The sequence below is a fragment of the Pipistrellus kuhlii genome, unplaced genomic scaffold (genome assembly GCF_014108245.1).
Source record: "Pipistrellus kuhlii isolate mPipKuh1 unplaced genomic scaffold, mPipKuh1.p scaffold_m20_p_2, whole genome shotgun sequence".
Lineage (NCBI taxonomy): Eukaryota > Metazoa > Chordata > Mammalia > Chiroptera > Vespertilionidae > Pipistrellus > Pipistrellus kuhlii.
In genome coordinates this window covers 58,772,803-58,786,342 of record NW_023425515.1, presented here as the reverse complement: position 1 = coordinate 58,786,342, position 13,540 = coordinate 58,772,803, and the positions used below count along the sequence as shown (strand labels likewise).

Genomic DNA, 13,540 nt, shown 5'->3' with positions numbered 1-13,540 from the left:
CCTAATTTCACCTTCCCTCCTCCCCCCACTGGCCTGCTCACACCCAACTGCCCCCTCTGCTGGCCTGCTCACCAACAGCTGCCCTCCCGTGCCAGCCTGATTGCCTCCAACTGCCCTCTCCTGCTGGCCTGATCACCCCTAACTGCCTCTGCCTCAGCCCCACCACCATGGCTTTGTCCCAAAGGACGGCTGAAAGGTCTCTTGGTCCAACTAGCATATTATCCTTTTATTAATATAGATAACGTAATTGACAAACTTTCTGCTATTGTGAAAGTGTATGTTGTGAGGATTTGATATGCACACACACTGTGAAAGAATGCCTCCCACTTAGTTAATTAACACATGCATCGCCTTTTGTTTGGGACACTATTAAGTTCTTTCTTAGCAAATGCCAAGTTCAGGCACACAGTGCAGTGTTATCAGCTACAGTCAACATATCCTGCATTAGTTCCTCAGACCTTATTCATGTTATAGAAGAACTTTTGTACCCCTTCACCAATTTCTCGTTATCTTGACTCCCAAGTCCCCGGCAACCACTCTCTACTCTGTTTCTATGGGTTTCTCTTTTTATTTAGGTTGCGTAGTAAAGTGATATTACTTAGTGTTTGTCTTTCTTTGTGTGGCTTATTTCACTTAGCATAACGCCTTCCACGTAGCTGTTGTAAATGGCTAGATACTGTTGTTAAAGTCTTTTAGATCCTTGCTGGCTTTCTGTCTAGTCATTCTGTCAGTTATTGAGAATGGCTTAATAAGTATATCTAACTTAATGTTGAATGGTCTGTTTTCCAATTGTGTTGTCAGTTTTTGCTTCCTATTTTTGGGGGCTTTGCTGTTTGTTGTGTATACATCTAAAATTGTATCCTTTTTCATATATCGATCTTTTAATTATTAAGGAAATATCTTATTGTCTATTAATATTTTTTTGTCTTAAAGTCTATTTCAGCTGAGAGTAATATAATCACTATGTTCTTTTAGGGTTATTGTTTGTATGCTATATCTTTTTCCATCCTTTCACTTTCTGTGTTTTTTAAAAGATAATTACTTATTGTTGAATGTATTACATATGTTCCCCTTTTCTCCCCATTGGCCCCCTGCAGCCAGTCCCTGCCCCACCACCCCTTTTGGATTACGGTGTGTCTTTTATAGACAGCATATAGTTGGGTCTGTTTTTATCCAGTTTGTCAGTCTCTGTGTTTGGTCCATTAATATTTAATGCAGTTGTAATATGGTTGTATTCATGAGTAGCCATTTTGCTATTTGTTTCTCAATGTTTCACATCTTTTTTTCTTCTTTTCCCCTTTTACTTCTCTCTTTATGAGTCAAATATTTTTTAGGATACCATTTAAAAAATTTTTTAAAATTCAATTACAGTGTGCATTCAATATTATTTTATATTAGTTTCAGGTATATAGCATAACTTAGGATATCATGTTAATTCATTTTTTAAAAAATTTCTTTATTGATTAAGGTATTACATATTTGTTCTCAACCCCCCATTCCAATCCCCCACCCCTCACCACTCATGCCCTCACCTCCCTATTGTCCTTGACCACTGGTTAGGCTCATATGTATGCACGTAAGTCCTTTGGTTGATCTCTCCCTTTTATCCCCACCTTCCCTTTGAGGTCCAACAGTCTGACCCATGGCTCCTTATCTCTGGGTCTATTCTTATCCATTAGTCTATGTTGTTCACCATTTACCCTTAATTCATTTTGATTAAAAATATAGCCCAGACTTGTGTTGCTAAGTGTTGGAGTGATGGTCCATGCACTGAAGGGTTGAGAGTTTGATTCATGGGCAAAGGCTTGTACCTGACCCTGGTTGGGAGACAACCAATTGATGTGTCTCTCTCATATTGCTATTTCTATCTCTTTCTCCTCTCCATTCCTCTCTGAAATCAATAAAAACATATTATTAAAAAAAAAATTTTAAACATTTTTTATTGCCTGACTGGTGTGGCTCAGAGGTTGAGTGTTAACTTATGAACCAGGAGGTCACAGTTCAATTTCTGGTCAGGGCATAGGCCTGGGCTCTGGGCTTGATTCCCAGTAGGGAACATGCCGGATACAGCCAATCAATGATTCTCTCATCATTGATGTTGCTATCTCTCCTCTCCCTTCATCTCTCAAATCAATAAAAATATATTTTAAATATTTATTTGTAGAAATTATCTACTTGTTGAGTCATTGTTGTCATGCTTTCTTTTAATTCTTTAAGCATGGTTCTCTTTAGTTCTTTGAACATATTTATAATAACTGCTTTGATTTCTTTGTCAGCTAAATCTATCGATAGTATATGGGGACCCTAAAAGAGCCAATTGCTTGCTTTTTTCTTTCCTTATTATGAACCACATTTTTCTGTTTTCTTTTGTATGTTTTATACTTTAAAAAAAATAATTGTACAATTTAGATAATATATTGTAGCAACTCTGGATTCTGATTACATCCTTTCTGCTACTAAATCTTATCATTGCAGATTTTTGTTTAATAACTTACCTAGAATGTATCTGTGAAATCAGTTTGTCCTGTGGCATGTGGCAACAAGTCTATGCCTTACTTATTATTGTTGTTTTTATTTAAAGATGACTTCCAAGGAGTCACCCTTTATACCAGTCAATGATTGGTCAAAAATTGTGCTCAAATACATAGAGCCAGTAATAGGTTTTTTTTTTTGTTTTGTTTTTTGTTTTTTTTTCTCCTGCTGACAGATTTATGTGTAGATTGGGGAAAGCATTCAAAGTTCAGACCATTTTTAAGTGTGCCTAGTTTTTTATGTTTCCCTGAGGCTTATTATGAGTCTAGCCAGGAATATGTGGGTAGTCTGGGATCTGGACCTACAATCTACATTCACTTTGACAGCTTCAGAGTTTTCCTTTGCACTTTTGGGCCTAGGTTTTCTGCTTTTCACTCAGAATCAATTCAGTCCACTTTCTCAGCAAAGCTGCTAGTTTTCATGACCTGTTCTACCCTCAACGAACTACCACACGGACTTAACTTATAGGGTAGGAAGAGTGATGGGAGCTGGCTAAGGAAAGAGTGCCCCAGACCTCTACTACTAGTATTTCCAAGTTCAGTAGATTTTCATGAACAAATATTTTCAGCTTATTGTATGCATTTGGTCAACTTCCAAGAATTTGAGGTGATTGATTTGTTTTTTTAATCATCCCTGGGGGATATGTTTCCACTGATTTTGAGAGAGAGAAAGAGAGAGAGAGAGAGAGAGAGAGAGAGAGAGAGAGAGAGAGAGAGAGAGAGAGAGAAAGATAAAAGAAATATCACTTGGTTGCCTCCCGCATGACTGGTCGGGGATCAAACACACAACCTGGTTGTGTGTCCAGGAAACTGAACCCTCAACCCTTTGGTTCAATGGGCGACGCTCCAACCGAGTCACACTGCCAGGACTGAAGTGATTGTTTTTTTTTAAATATATTTTATTGATTTTGTACAAAGAGGAAGGGAGAGAGATAGAGAGTTAGAAACATCGATGAGAGTCATTGATCAGCTGCCTCTTGCACACCCCCTATTGGGGATATGCCTGCAACCAAGGTACATGCCCTTGCCTGGAATCTAACCCGGGACCTTTCAGTCCTCAAGCCGACACTCTATCCATTGAACCAAACCGGTTTCAGCTGAAGTGATTGTTTTTTGACAGCTTTTTCCCCAGCTATAAATTTGCTTTTGCAGAGAGGATTTGCCAAACTGTTCATTCCATCATGCTGGTAACTTCCTTTACCTCCTTTTGGTGTTTTTAAAAAATGTTTATTTATGCAATTTTTCTAACAAAGACATACAGAATGTTGCATCAAATGCATATTATTTTAAATCCCATTTAAAATTTATTTCTAAGATGCTACATTTCAGTTCCTTTAATGAATATAATTAAACAAAAATTTAATCTTTTCATTGTTACAGATTTCAAGTTCCACCTATAAAGACAGGAATGAGGAATACAGAAGACAGTTCACACAACTACCTGATACAGAGAAGCTGATAGCAGGTAAGAAAGACAGGAATTTGCAAAAAACCACTTTACTATCTCATTATCAAAATAGAACTGATGAGTGACAATACTCTAGAAAATGCCAGCTTTTGTGCTAGACAGAATGTTTTTCAATATAAGCAGTATGTAATTCATAATTATACAATGTAAAACTAAGTCATAATTTGAGGAGGGGTGATCTTTGACTTATAAAAATATTAAATAATGGCTAAGAAAATAGAACTAAAGGAAATGATTTGCACAATTTCTATTGGTGCTTCTTTCAAATGGTTTTGTAAGAAAAATTTAAATTTGATATTCAATATGTATTATATTTCCCCAAATAAAAGATAACTCCTTAACAGGTTGTAGAGAAATTTTATAAAATTTTCTGGGGCTATATCATTATTAGTGTAATGTTTCAGATAGATGTTTTAGGAGCAGATTTTAGTCACTTTTCTTACAAAAGTGCGTTATTTATTTTTATTTCTGAGAGGAAGGGAGAGGAAGAGATAGAAATACCAATGATGAGAGAGAATCATTGATTGGCTGCCTCTTGCATGCATGCCCCACACTGGGGTTCGAGCGAGCAACCTGGGCATGTGCCCTGACCTGCTATCAAACCATGACCTCCTGGTTCATAGGTTAATGAGCCATGCTGGCTGTGCAAGTTTTGCTAGCTTTCAAGATCATTCTTGTAGGAGTGTAAAAGACAGAATAAAGGTTGAAGAGATTGGAGGCTGAATGCTCTGTCAGAGAATGGGTAAGACCTGGTTCTGGAGGGTAAAAGTCTAAGATTAAGGTGCTATCACGGTCACTTTCTGGTGAGAGCTCTCTTCCTGATTTGGGTATGGCCGCCTACTCACTGTGTCCTGCCAAAGCTTTTCCTCTGTGCATATATGCACAGGGAGAGAAAGAGCCATTATTTTTTAATATAAACTTAATATAGATATCCACATATATAAAAGGCTAAGTGTCCATCCATCCGACTGGTAGCTATGATGTTCACTGACCACAAGGGGGCAGATGCTCAACACAAGAGCTGCCATGACACATACTGGCCATTTAAAAATAAACAGCACCTAGGACCTGGCACCAACATACCAACGCGCAGCTTTCCCCAAGTGGGACACAGGCCCCACCACCAACCCGGAGCAACACTCCACCAAATCACAGCTAATGCTGCCAAGACCCCATGGTGCAAAATGAGGCCCATAGCCCAGCCCAGCCTTGAAACGGTTGCTGTGGATGCCAGGTAATGACATCACATAGCAATGCCTGGCTTCCTCCCCCTAGTGACTGGCCTCCTTGCAGTTGCTGGAGCCTAGGAACACAACTTGCTTTATAGCCAGGCACAAACATTTCACACGTTAACCAAATGTCTGTGAAGTGTTTTCCTGTGCCTCATCTCATTTGATCCTCACAGAAGTCCTGGAGTAGGTAGACAAGAGACTTGGTGGAATCTTATTTTCTCTTTATTAGCCAGAAAACAGAGATTTAGAAAGCTTGGAAACTTGACTCCACTGAAAAGAAGTAAGAAATGGTGGACCTTGAAAATGACTTTAGGTTTTCTCACTGCACAGAATATAGTCAAACACTGCTACAGTTAAATATTTTACCCTTTTTTCTCCCTGCGTGATCTACAATAATAATCTGCTTCGTGTTGATATTTACTGCTGTGTTGCTGACAATTACCTGAAAGAGAAGTTGGGGTTCTTCACTGGGCTCGAAAAAGTTTAGCTAAGTCAGAAAGCAGGTCTAATTAAGCAAATTTATCTATATACTAGAGGCCTGGTGCATGACATTCGTGCATATAGGGGGTATCCTTCAACCCAGCCTGCACCCTCTCCAATCTGGGACCCCTCGTAAGATCTCCAACTGCCAGTTTAAGCCCAATCCCATAGGGTCTCAGATCCCACTGTGGCTTTGTCCAGGAAGGAAGTTGGATGTCCGGTCGACCAGGTCTAATTAGCATATTATCCTTTTGTTAGTACAGATATAAAAGGCTTGTATCTGTGATACATGTGTGTTTCAATCTGTCATTGTTAATCTTGAATTTGGGTGACACTTCTATTACAGGGAAAGGGCAAATAGCGATATTAAAATATTTCTTCTAATTAATTTCTTTCTAATGTGCACAAATCCATGCACCAGGATATTAGTTTTACAATAAAAAGATAGAACTATGTTTTAATTTTAGTATATATTTTATTTAACCATTTATCTATTGAACTTTCAGATTTCTGATACTCTTTTGCAGTACTTAGTACAACATAACTGAATTTCTAGATAGCTAAGTACTTTAAAGCCCAGTATTTAAAAAGTCGTAACAATGAACTAAAGCAACTTTTAAGAACATTTAAAAGTAATACATTTTCATAATAAAATGCTTGAATTCTACAAGAGGGCATATAATGAAGGTGAGTGGCCCTTCCAATGAAGATCACTCCAAACTTCTTCCTGGGGGATAACTACTACCTTTAGTAATTTCTTATGTATATTTTCAGAAATTTTCTGTTTATTTTCCCAGAACTTAAATGGGAGCATAGTGTGCTTACTGTTTGAATCTTGTTTAGAGCTCTTTCTATTAGCACTGCTTATGGACCCACTTTATTCTTTTAATGGTTTGATTCCAAGCCCCAGTTGAGGTGTGGCGAGGAGGCAACCAATCAATGTCTCTCTCTCACATCAGTGTTTCTCTCTCCATTTTCCTCCCTTTCTTCCACTTTCTCTCAAAAATCAATGGAAAAAAATGTCCTCGGTGAGAATTAACAACAACAACAACAACAACAATAACAACAACAACGAAACACACAATTCAAAGGATCTGAGAAAATATTCATAAGTTTTCTAAAGAGAATGCTCTGAGAAAAGGGCATGAGACTCCAATACACAAGATGGCTGTTCCCAGGTAGACACAAGATGGCTGCCACAAGATGGCCAGCAGGGGAGGGCAGTTGGGAGGAACCAGGCCTGCAGGGAAGGGAAGTTGTGGGGGACCCAGGCCTGCAAAGGAGGGTAGTTAGTGACCATCAGGCTAGCAGGGGAGCAGTTAGGCATCAATTTGGCTGGTAGGGGAGTGGTTAGAGGGTGATCAGGCTGGCAGGCAGAAATGATTAGGGGCAATCAGGAAGGCAGGCAGGTGAGCAGTTGGGAGCCAGCAGTCCTGGATTGTGAGAGGGATGTCTAAATGCCCGTTTAGGCCCGATACTACTGGGATCAGGCCTAAATGGGCAGTTGGACATTTCTCGAGTGATCCCAGATTGGAGAGGGTGCAGGTTGGACTGAGAGACAAACCGCCCTCCCCCACCCCCCGCCCCATGGACAAATTTCATGTACTGGGCCTCTAGTTGTAAATAAACTGGGGTTGGTATTTTTTGATTGTTCATTGTGAGCATACAGAAATATAATTGTTTTTTGTGCGTTGATAATGTATTCTGCAACCTTGCTGAACTTACTAGTTCTAATAAGTATTTATTGGCTTGCTTAGAAATATATATATACAAGTATATGTATATATGTATGTATATGTATATGTATATGTATATGTCATCTGACAATGGAGGTAGTTTTATTTCTTCATTTTTTACTCTGGATGTATCCTACCTTTATTTTCTTCCCTAATTTCCCTGGCTAGAACCTTCAATCCAATGTTGGCCAGAAAGGACTTCCTTGTCTTATTCCTGACCTAAGGAAGGAAGCGTTAGCCTTTCACCATTAAATATATCAGCTGTTAGCTACTGATATTTCAGGCCAAAGAAATTCCCTGCTCTACCTCCTGGGTCCCTTCTCAGCCCCAATCATGCACTGGTGAGGTCCCTCAGCTTGGCCTGTGCCCTCTTGAAATCTGGGCTGAGCGGACCCCTACGCTGCCCCAAGTGCTCGAATTTTGTGCACCAGCTCTCTACTCTATACTTACAATAGGGTAATATGCAAATTGGTTGGGACACTGTCATGTAATGACCAATCAGCAGGAGGGGGGGGGCAGCAAGCTACCTGTGGTGGAGAGTTACAGGAGGGCAGGGCAGCGAGCTACCTGTGGCCGGAGAGCTATGAGCAGCGGTAGGCGGGGTGGCCAGCTGAAGCAAGCGGCAGTGAGTTACTCACACGGATTCGTGTGCAGAGCCAGTAATATTAAATAATCTTCAGTTAAAATAGTCCGATTGCTTATGATAGCTTTGTACATAGTTAATGTAAAGCAATGCAGTGGTCCTCAGAGTGTGGCATCACCTGGGAGCTTGTTTCACATGCAGTCTCTTCATCCAGCCCAGACATTTAATCAGAAACTCTGGGGGAGGGGCCCAGCAAGCTGTGTTTTAATAAGTCTGCCAGATATTTCTGATGTGAAATTTGAGAAGCGTTAAACAAATAAAAATGTGTCAGTGGCTTAGAAAAAAACTTTAGGACACCTCAAGGTGATCTTTAGTGCAATCTCTGTTTTAGAAATGCATTCTAGTAAATGAGTAACTTAATCTGCTTAATTATTTGCTAGGATTTTTTTGTTTGGTGGCATCTCAAATTTGTTTTGCTGAAGGAAGCATTTTGAAAGAGTGCATTACTTTACTCAATTTTCAGTATTTGCTTAGAATTTTAATGACTAAATTTAAATATTTTGCTGTTTATAACCTCCACAAGTTTTCCTAAAATTGCTAATCACTGTATATATAGTTTAAAAATTTATCAGTTTAACTAAATCTCCTCATAGCAGCCTTTTATATCTTGTATAATTGGTAATTTAGCCAAAGAGTCAGAGCTTAATCTTAGAATCATGGTATTAACTTGTTATAAGCAGTACATTTACCAGTACTCTTGGTTTTTCTGGATTTTAATGCTGGTGTGGAGAGGATCAACTTTAAAAAACAAACTAACACACACACACAACACACACAACACACACACACACACACACACACACACACACACACACTTTTTGGAGTTATCTTTGTTCCCTCCCTCTTTGTCCAATATCTAATTAATCACCGGTTTCCATCAGTACTATCTCTTAATATATATATATATATATATATATATATATATATATATATATATATTTAATATATTTTATTGATTTTTTTACAGAGAGGAAAGGAGAGAGATAGAGAGCTAGAAACATCAATGAGAGAGAGACATCGACCAGCTGCCTCCTACACACCCCCTACCAGGGATATGCCCGCAACTAAGGTATATGCCCTTGACTGGAATCGAACCTGGGACCTTTCAGTCTGCAGGCCGACACTCTATCCACTGAGCCAAACCGGTTTCGGCCCTCTCAATATTTTTTAATCTAACTGCTTCTTTCTCTAATACTGTCATCTTTTGGTCTTGGCCACCGTCAGTTTTCCCTTGGATTTCCAACTAATTTATCTGAATCCACTCTCACATTGAGAACAAAGTGGTTTTTAATAAGATACAACTGATCATGCCCCTTCCACTTAAAACTTGTTAGTGGCTTCTCTTCAAGTCCACAGCTCACCAGGGCCTGAGACACCTTCCCTTGCCTGCCTTCTGTAGGCCCGAGATCTCTCTTTGTATATAGTAGCTTAAATGTGCTGTGCTTCTTACTACCAAGGGACTTGTGTAAATACTGTTTGTTCCCTTGTGGTCTAGCTGACCCTTCATTGATCTTTGGGTCTCAGCTTAAAGATTACTTTTTTTGGAAAACTTTTCCTGATTAACTTTCTACCTGTCCCACTCCCCATACCTATGTAGGCCTTGTTATATTTTTTCATAGCTTTCTTTACACTTTGGTCATTATACTTATAAATTTATTTGTTTATTGTATGCCTTCCCCTCTAGACTGTATGCCATGAGGGCAAGGTCCTTTTCTGGTAACCCTAGTGTATGGTGCACAAAGAATACAAATGAGTAAATGAATGAATGAATGAATGAATGAACGCATGAACTAAGGAATGAAGAGTGATGATTTTCTGTGTACTAAAGTAGTATAAGATTATTAAGTTGCCATATTTTTGTGACTAAACTGTTCCTTATTTGTGTAGATTATGCTTGTGCTCTTCAGAAAGACATTTTGCTTCAGGGACGACTATACCTTTCAGAAAACTGGCTATGTTTCCATAGCAACATCTTCAAATGGGAAACTACAGTAAGACATACTTTGATTTGATTTGTTGATACAAATAATTGCATAGATAGAAATGTGTACAGTTCCCCTAAAAGTAATGTACTTTAAATTCTAAAGTAAAATTTGATATATTTGCATATCTACTGTATATTGTATATACATAAACACAATATGTGTTGTATAAGCGTGCAATATATTTTTCTTAATACTTTGAGCTCCATGTGTACATATATAATATAGTCTAAAAAGTATTTCAGACTGAAAAAAGCTTGAATATACATCCTTTTGACTACCAAAATCATGTCTTATCACAGTCTGAATTGTGTGTGTGTGTGTGTGAGTGTGTGTGTGTGTGTAGAACATGAACATCTACATGTCTTTTCACACTTTATCTTAATGTTAGAGATAGGAGTTGATGCGGGAAATTGCTGAAAGGAAGAATGTCTGACTGCTGACTCTGTTTTTCTCAGAGAAAGCAATCATGCAATTAATATGAACTCCTTTAGGTTTTTCTAGTCTGGATTAGATTGATGTAATACTTCGTTTTTTGTGTTATATATATTATGGAAAAAAAAACATTTTGTAATTTTTTTCTTTTGTGTGTTTAGATTTCTATTGCTTTAAAGAATATAACCTTCATCACCAAGGAGAAAACTGCTCGACTCATCCCGAATGCTATCCAGATCGCTACCGACAATGAAAAGGTAAAAAACTTTTCTGCCTTTGCCTTATTACATAATGTGGAGGACATCTGCCTCATGCTGACCATCAGTGTTAGGCATATAAGCAATTCTTCTTAGGATTATGGATATCTACTAGTAATCAAGATACACCGAATTTCATGCTAGATTTTTGTATACTTAAATACTTATTGATGGTTAGATTATTTTATAGTTTAAAGAAAACTTTAGCCGAAACCGGTTTGGCTCAGCGGTAGAGCGTCTGTCTGCGGACTGAAGGGTCCTGGGTTCAATTTTGGTCAAGGGCATGTACATTGGTTGCGGGCACATCCCCGGTGGGAGGTGTGCAAGAGGCAGCTGGTCGATGTTTCTCTTTCATCGACGTTTCTAGCTCTCTATCTCTCTCCCTTCCTCTCTGTAAAAATCAATAAAATATACGATATTAAAAAAATAAATAAATAAACATGGAGTTCTTGTTTAAAAAAAAAAAAAACTTTATTCCATTTTTATCATTTCTTCATTATAAGAAGTAGATAGATTAAGCATTAGCAAAACATCCTTATTATTTCTAATACATTAATAATTTTATAATTGTTTTTTTATGCATAATAGCAACTAATACAAACAAATGATTCTGGTGAACAGAGGTTTGGGTAGCATACAAATAAACACAATCACTTAAATAATGTTTTAGGATGGCAATTACCTTTTACCGCCATCATTTATATTATCCACCTATAATATCTGCCAATTCTTAGTGGAGATATATGAAGAATCTTTCTATACCCATCTGGAAAATTGATTAGGGCTCTGTGTGTGACATTATAATCTTATTTGGAAAAGATTCTAGCTATGCTCTTGTTACAAAAAGTTTACTTTATGGAGACTATTATATAGCAAGGTTTCAATTTATTAATTAGAAAATTATACTTTAATATTTTTGTGTGAAAAATATAAACACATTAAATATTATTAATTTGATATTTTATTTAATAAATCAAACATAGGACTGAGCTTTCTCATTCCTGGAAGTAAACACTTAATCATAAAAAGTCACAAACTAGGGGAAGAGAAGAGATGACACACTGAGAAACTATATTTAGTGCTGCCACTTGTCAGATGTTTTCATAAGAGCCTGTATTAAAATGTGACCACAAAAATCTTCTTAAATGCATAGGAAGAAATAGGGCTATATGCAAACATAGACTTATAGATTGAAACATTTCTCTTCTACAAAATTCAAAGCAAAGTTTATTGTTAATATGGGTGTTTTATATGTATAATTATCAGATTAGATATTTCTAGATATTTGAGGCTATGAAAGATGATATAATTTTAAAATATATATATATATGTATATATGTATATATATATATATATATATATATATATATATATATATATATATATTATTGATTTCAGAGAGGAAGGGAGAGGGAGAGATAGAAACATCAATGAGGAGAGAGAATCATTGATTGGCTGCTTCCTGCACACCCACACTGGGATGAGCCCACATCCTGGGCATGTGCCCTGACGAGGAATCGAATTGTGACCTCCTGGTTCATAGGTCAATATTCAACCACTGAGCCATGCCAGCCAGGCAAAAGATGGTATAATTTAAAATTAAGATTCTTAAAAATTAATTTATCTCTGTATTTTTTCATATTCTTTGTTTATATTTGTCTCAAATATAAACAAAGAATATGAAAAATCACATCTCTTTGCAAAGTTTAGAATAAATAAAATTTTAATTTTTTTCATAAATTTGTTTAGATTAATTTTCATAGTTAAACTACCATGAATATAAATAGCTACCTATTTCAAGCTCATTTTCCTAGAAAATATTGATAAAATTGTATTTACTGTAAGATACAATGTGAAAGTCCCTTGTCCATGTACTAATTACCTGTTTTTCATCTATTGCAACAAAAAGTTAAAAAGAATATATATAGTAGGCAGTGGTGACTTACTAGTTTGCTTTGACCATAACAAATGCCAACAGAGCTTCATGACAGATACTTTCCCCCTTTTTAAAATGTCACTAAAATTATTCTACTATTTTTATTTTCAGTTTTTCTTTACATCTTTTGGTGCCAGGGATAGAAGTTACCTCAGTATCTTTAGATTGTGGCAGAATGCACTGTTAGACAAGGTAAGTGTTAATGCCAGAGGTAGGTACTTGTTATCATAGCAACCTCCCAGTGTTTACCTAAACAGTGTTTGTGAGTTTAAAAACTCCTTTTCATTTTTCTGGGCTTAATGTTGACTAGACTATTTAAATTGCAAGAAGATACTTGAGGCAAAACAAAATCTGTAGTTACAAGTTAAAATAGTAATTGTAATCCCCAGGGTAACCACCAAGAAAATAACTTTAGAAATAAATAAAAGAAACTTTAAATGACTTTAAATGGTATACTAGCACTATCTATTTAACATATAAGAAGGCAGTAATGGAGAAATAGAAGAGCAAAAAAGACATGACATGGGAAAAATAAAGCTACAGTGTTTATGTTCATTACTAGAGGCCCGGTGTATGAAATTCGTGCACTGGTGGGTGGAGGGTGCGTGGCCCTCAACCTGGCCTGCACCCTCTTGGAGTCTCTGAGTGGGGGATATATCCTTAACGCTGCTGCGGAGGTGGGATAAGCTCCCGGATCGCTCCCCAGCTGTGAGCCCAGCTTCTGGCTGAGCAGCACTCCCCCTGTGGCAGTGCACTGACCACCAGGGGGCAGCTCATCAGTGCGGGTCATAACAACCGGCTGTTCTACCATTGGGCCACAACCAGCTCTCCGACATCCCA

The 13,540-nt window shown here is 37.5% G+C and overlaps 1 protein-coding gene across 2 annotated transcripts in view; it reads left to right on the top strand.

Annotated features, from left to right (window-relative positions):
- Positions 1-13,540, top strand: part of GRAMD1C (GRAM domain containing 1C) — a 73,733-nt gene that overhangs the window by 11,722 nt on the left and 48,471 nt on the right. For both annotated transcript variants that reach the window (XM_036445326.2, XM_045583980.1), the window contains exons 3-6: positions 3,912-3,996; positions 9,978-10,081; positions 10,669-10,764; positions 12,812-12,892. In XM_036445326.2, the coding sequence (XP_036301219.1) occupies positions 3,912-3,996; positions 9,978-10,081; positions 10,669-10,764; positions 12,812-12,892 (366 nt within the window). The remainder of the gene's footprint in view (positions 1-3,911; positions 3,997-9,977; positions 10,082-10,668; positions 10,765-12,811; positions 12,893-13,540) is intronic.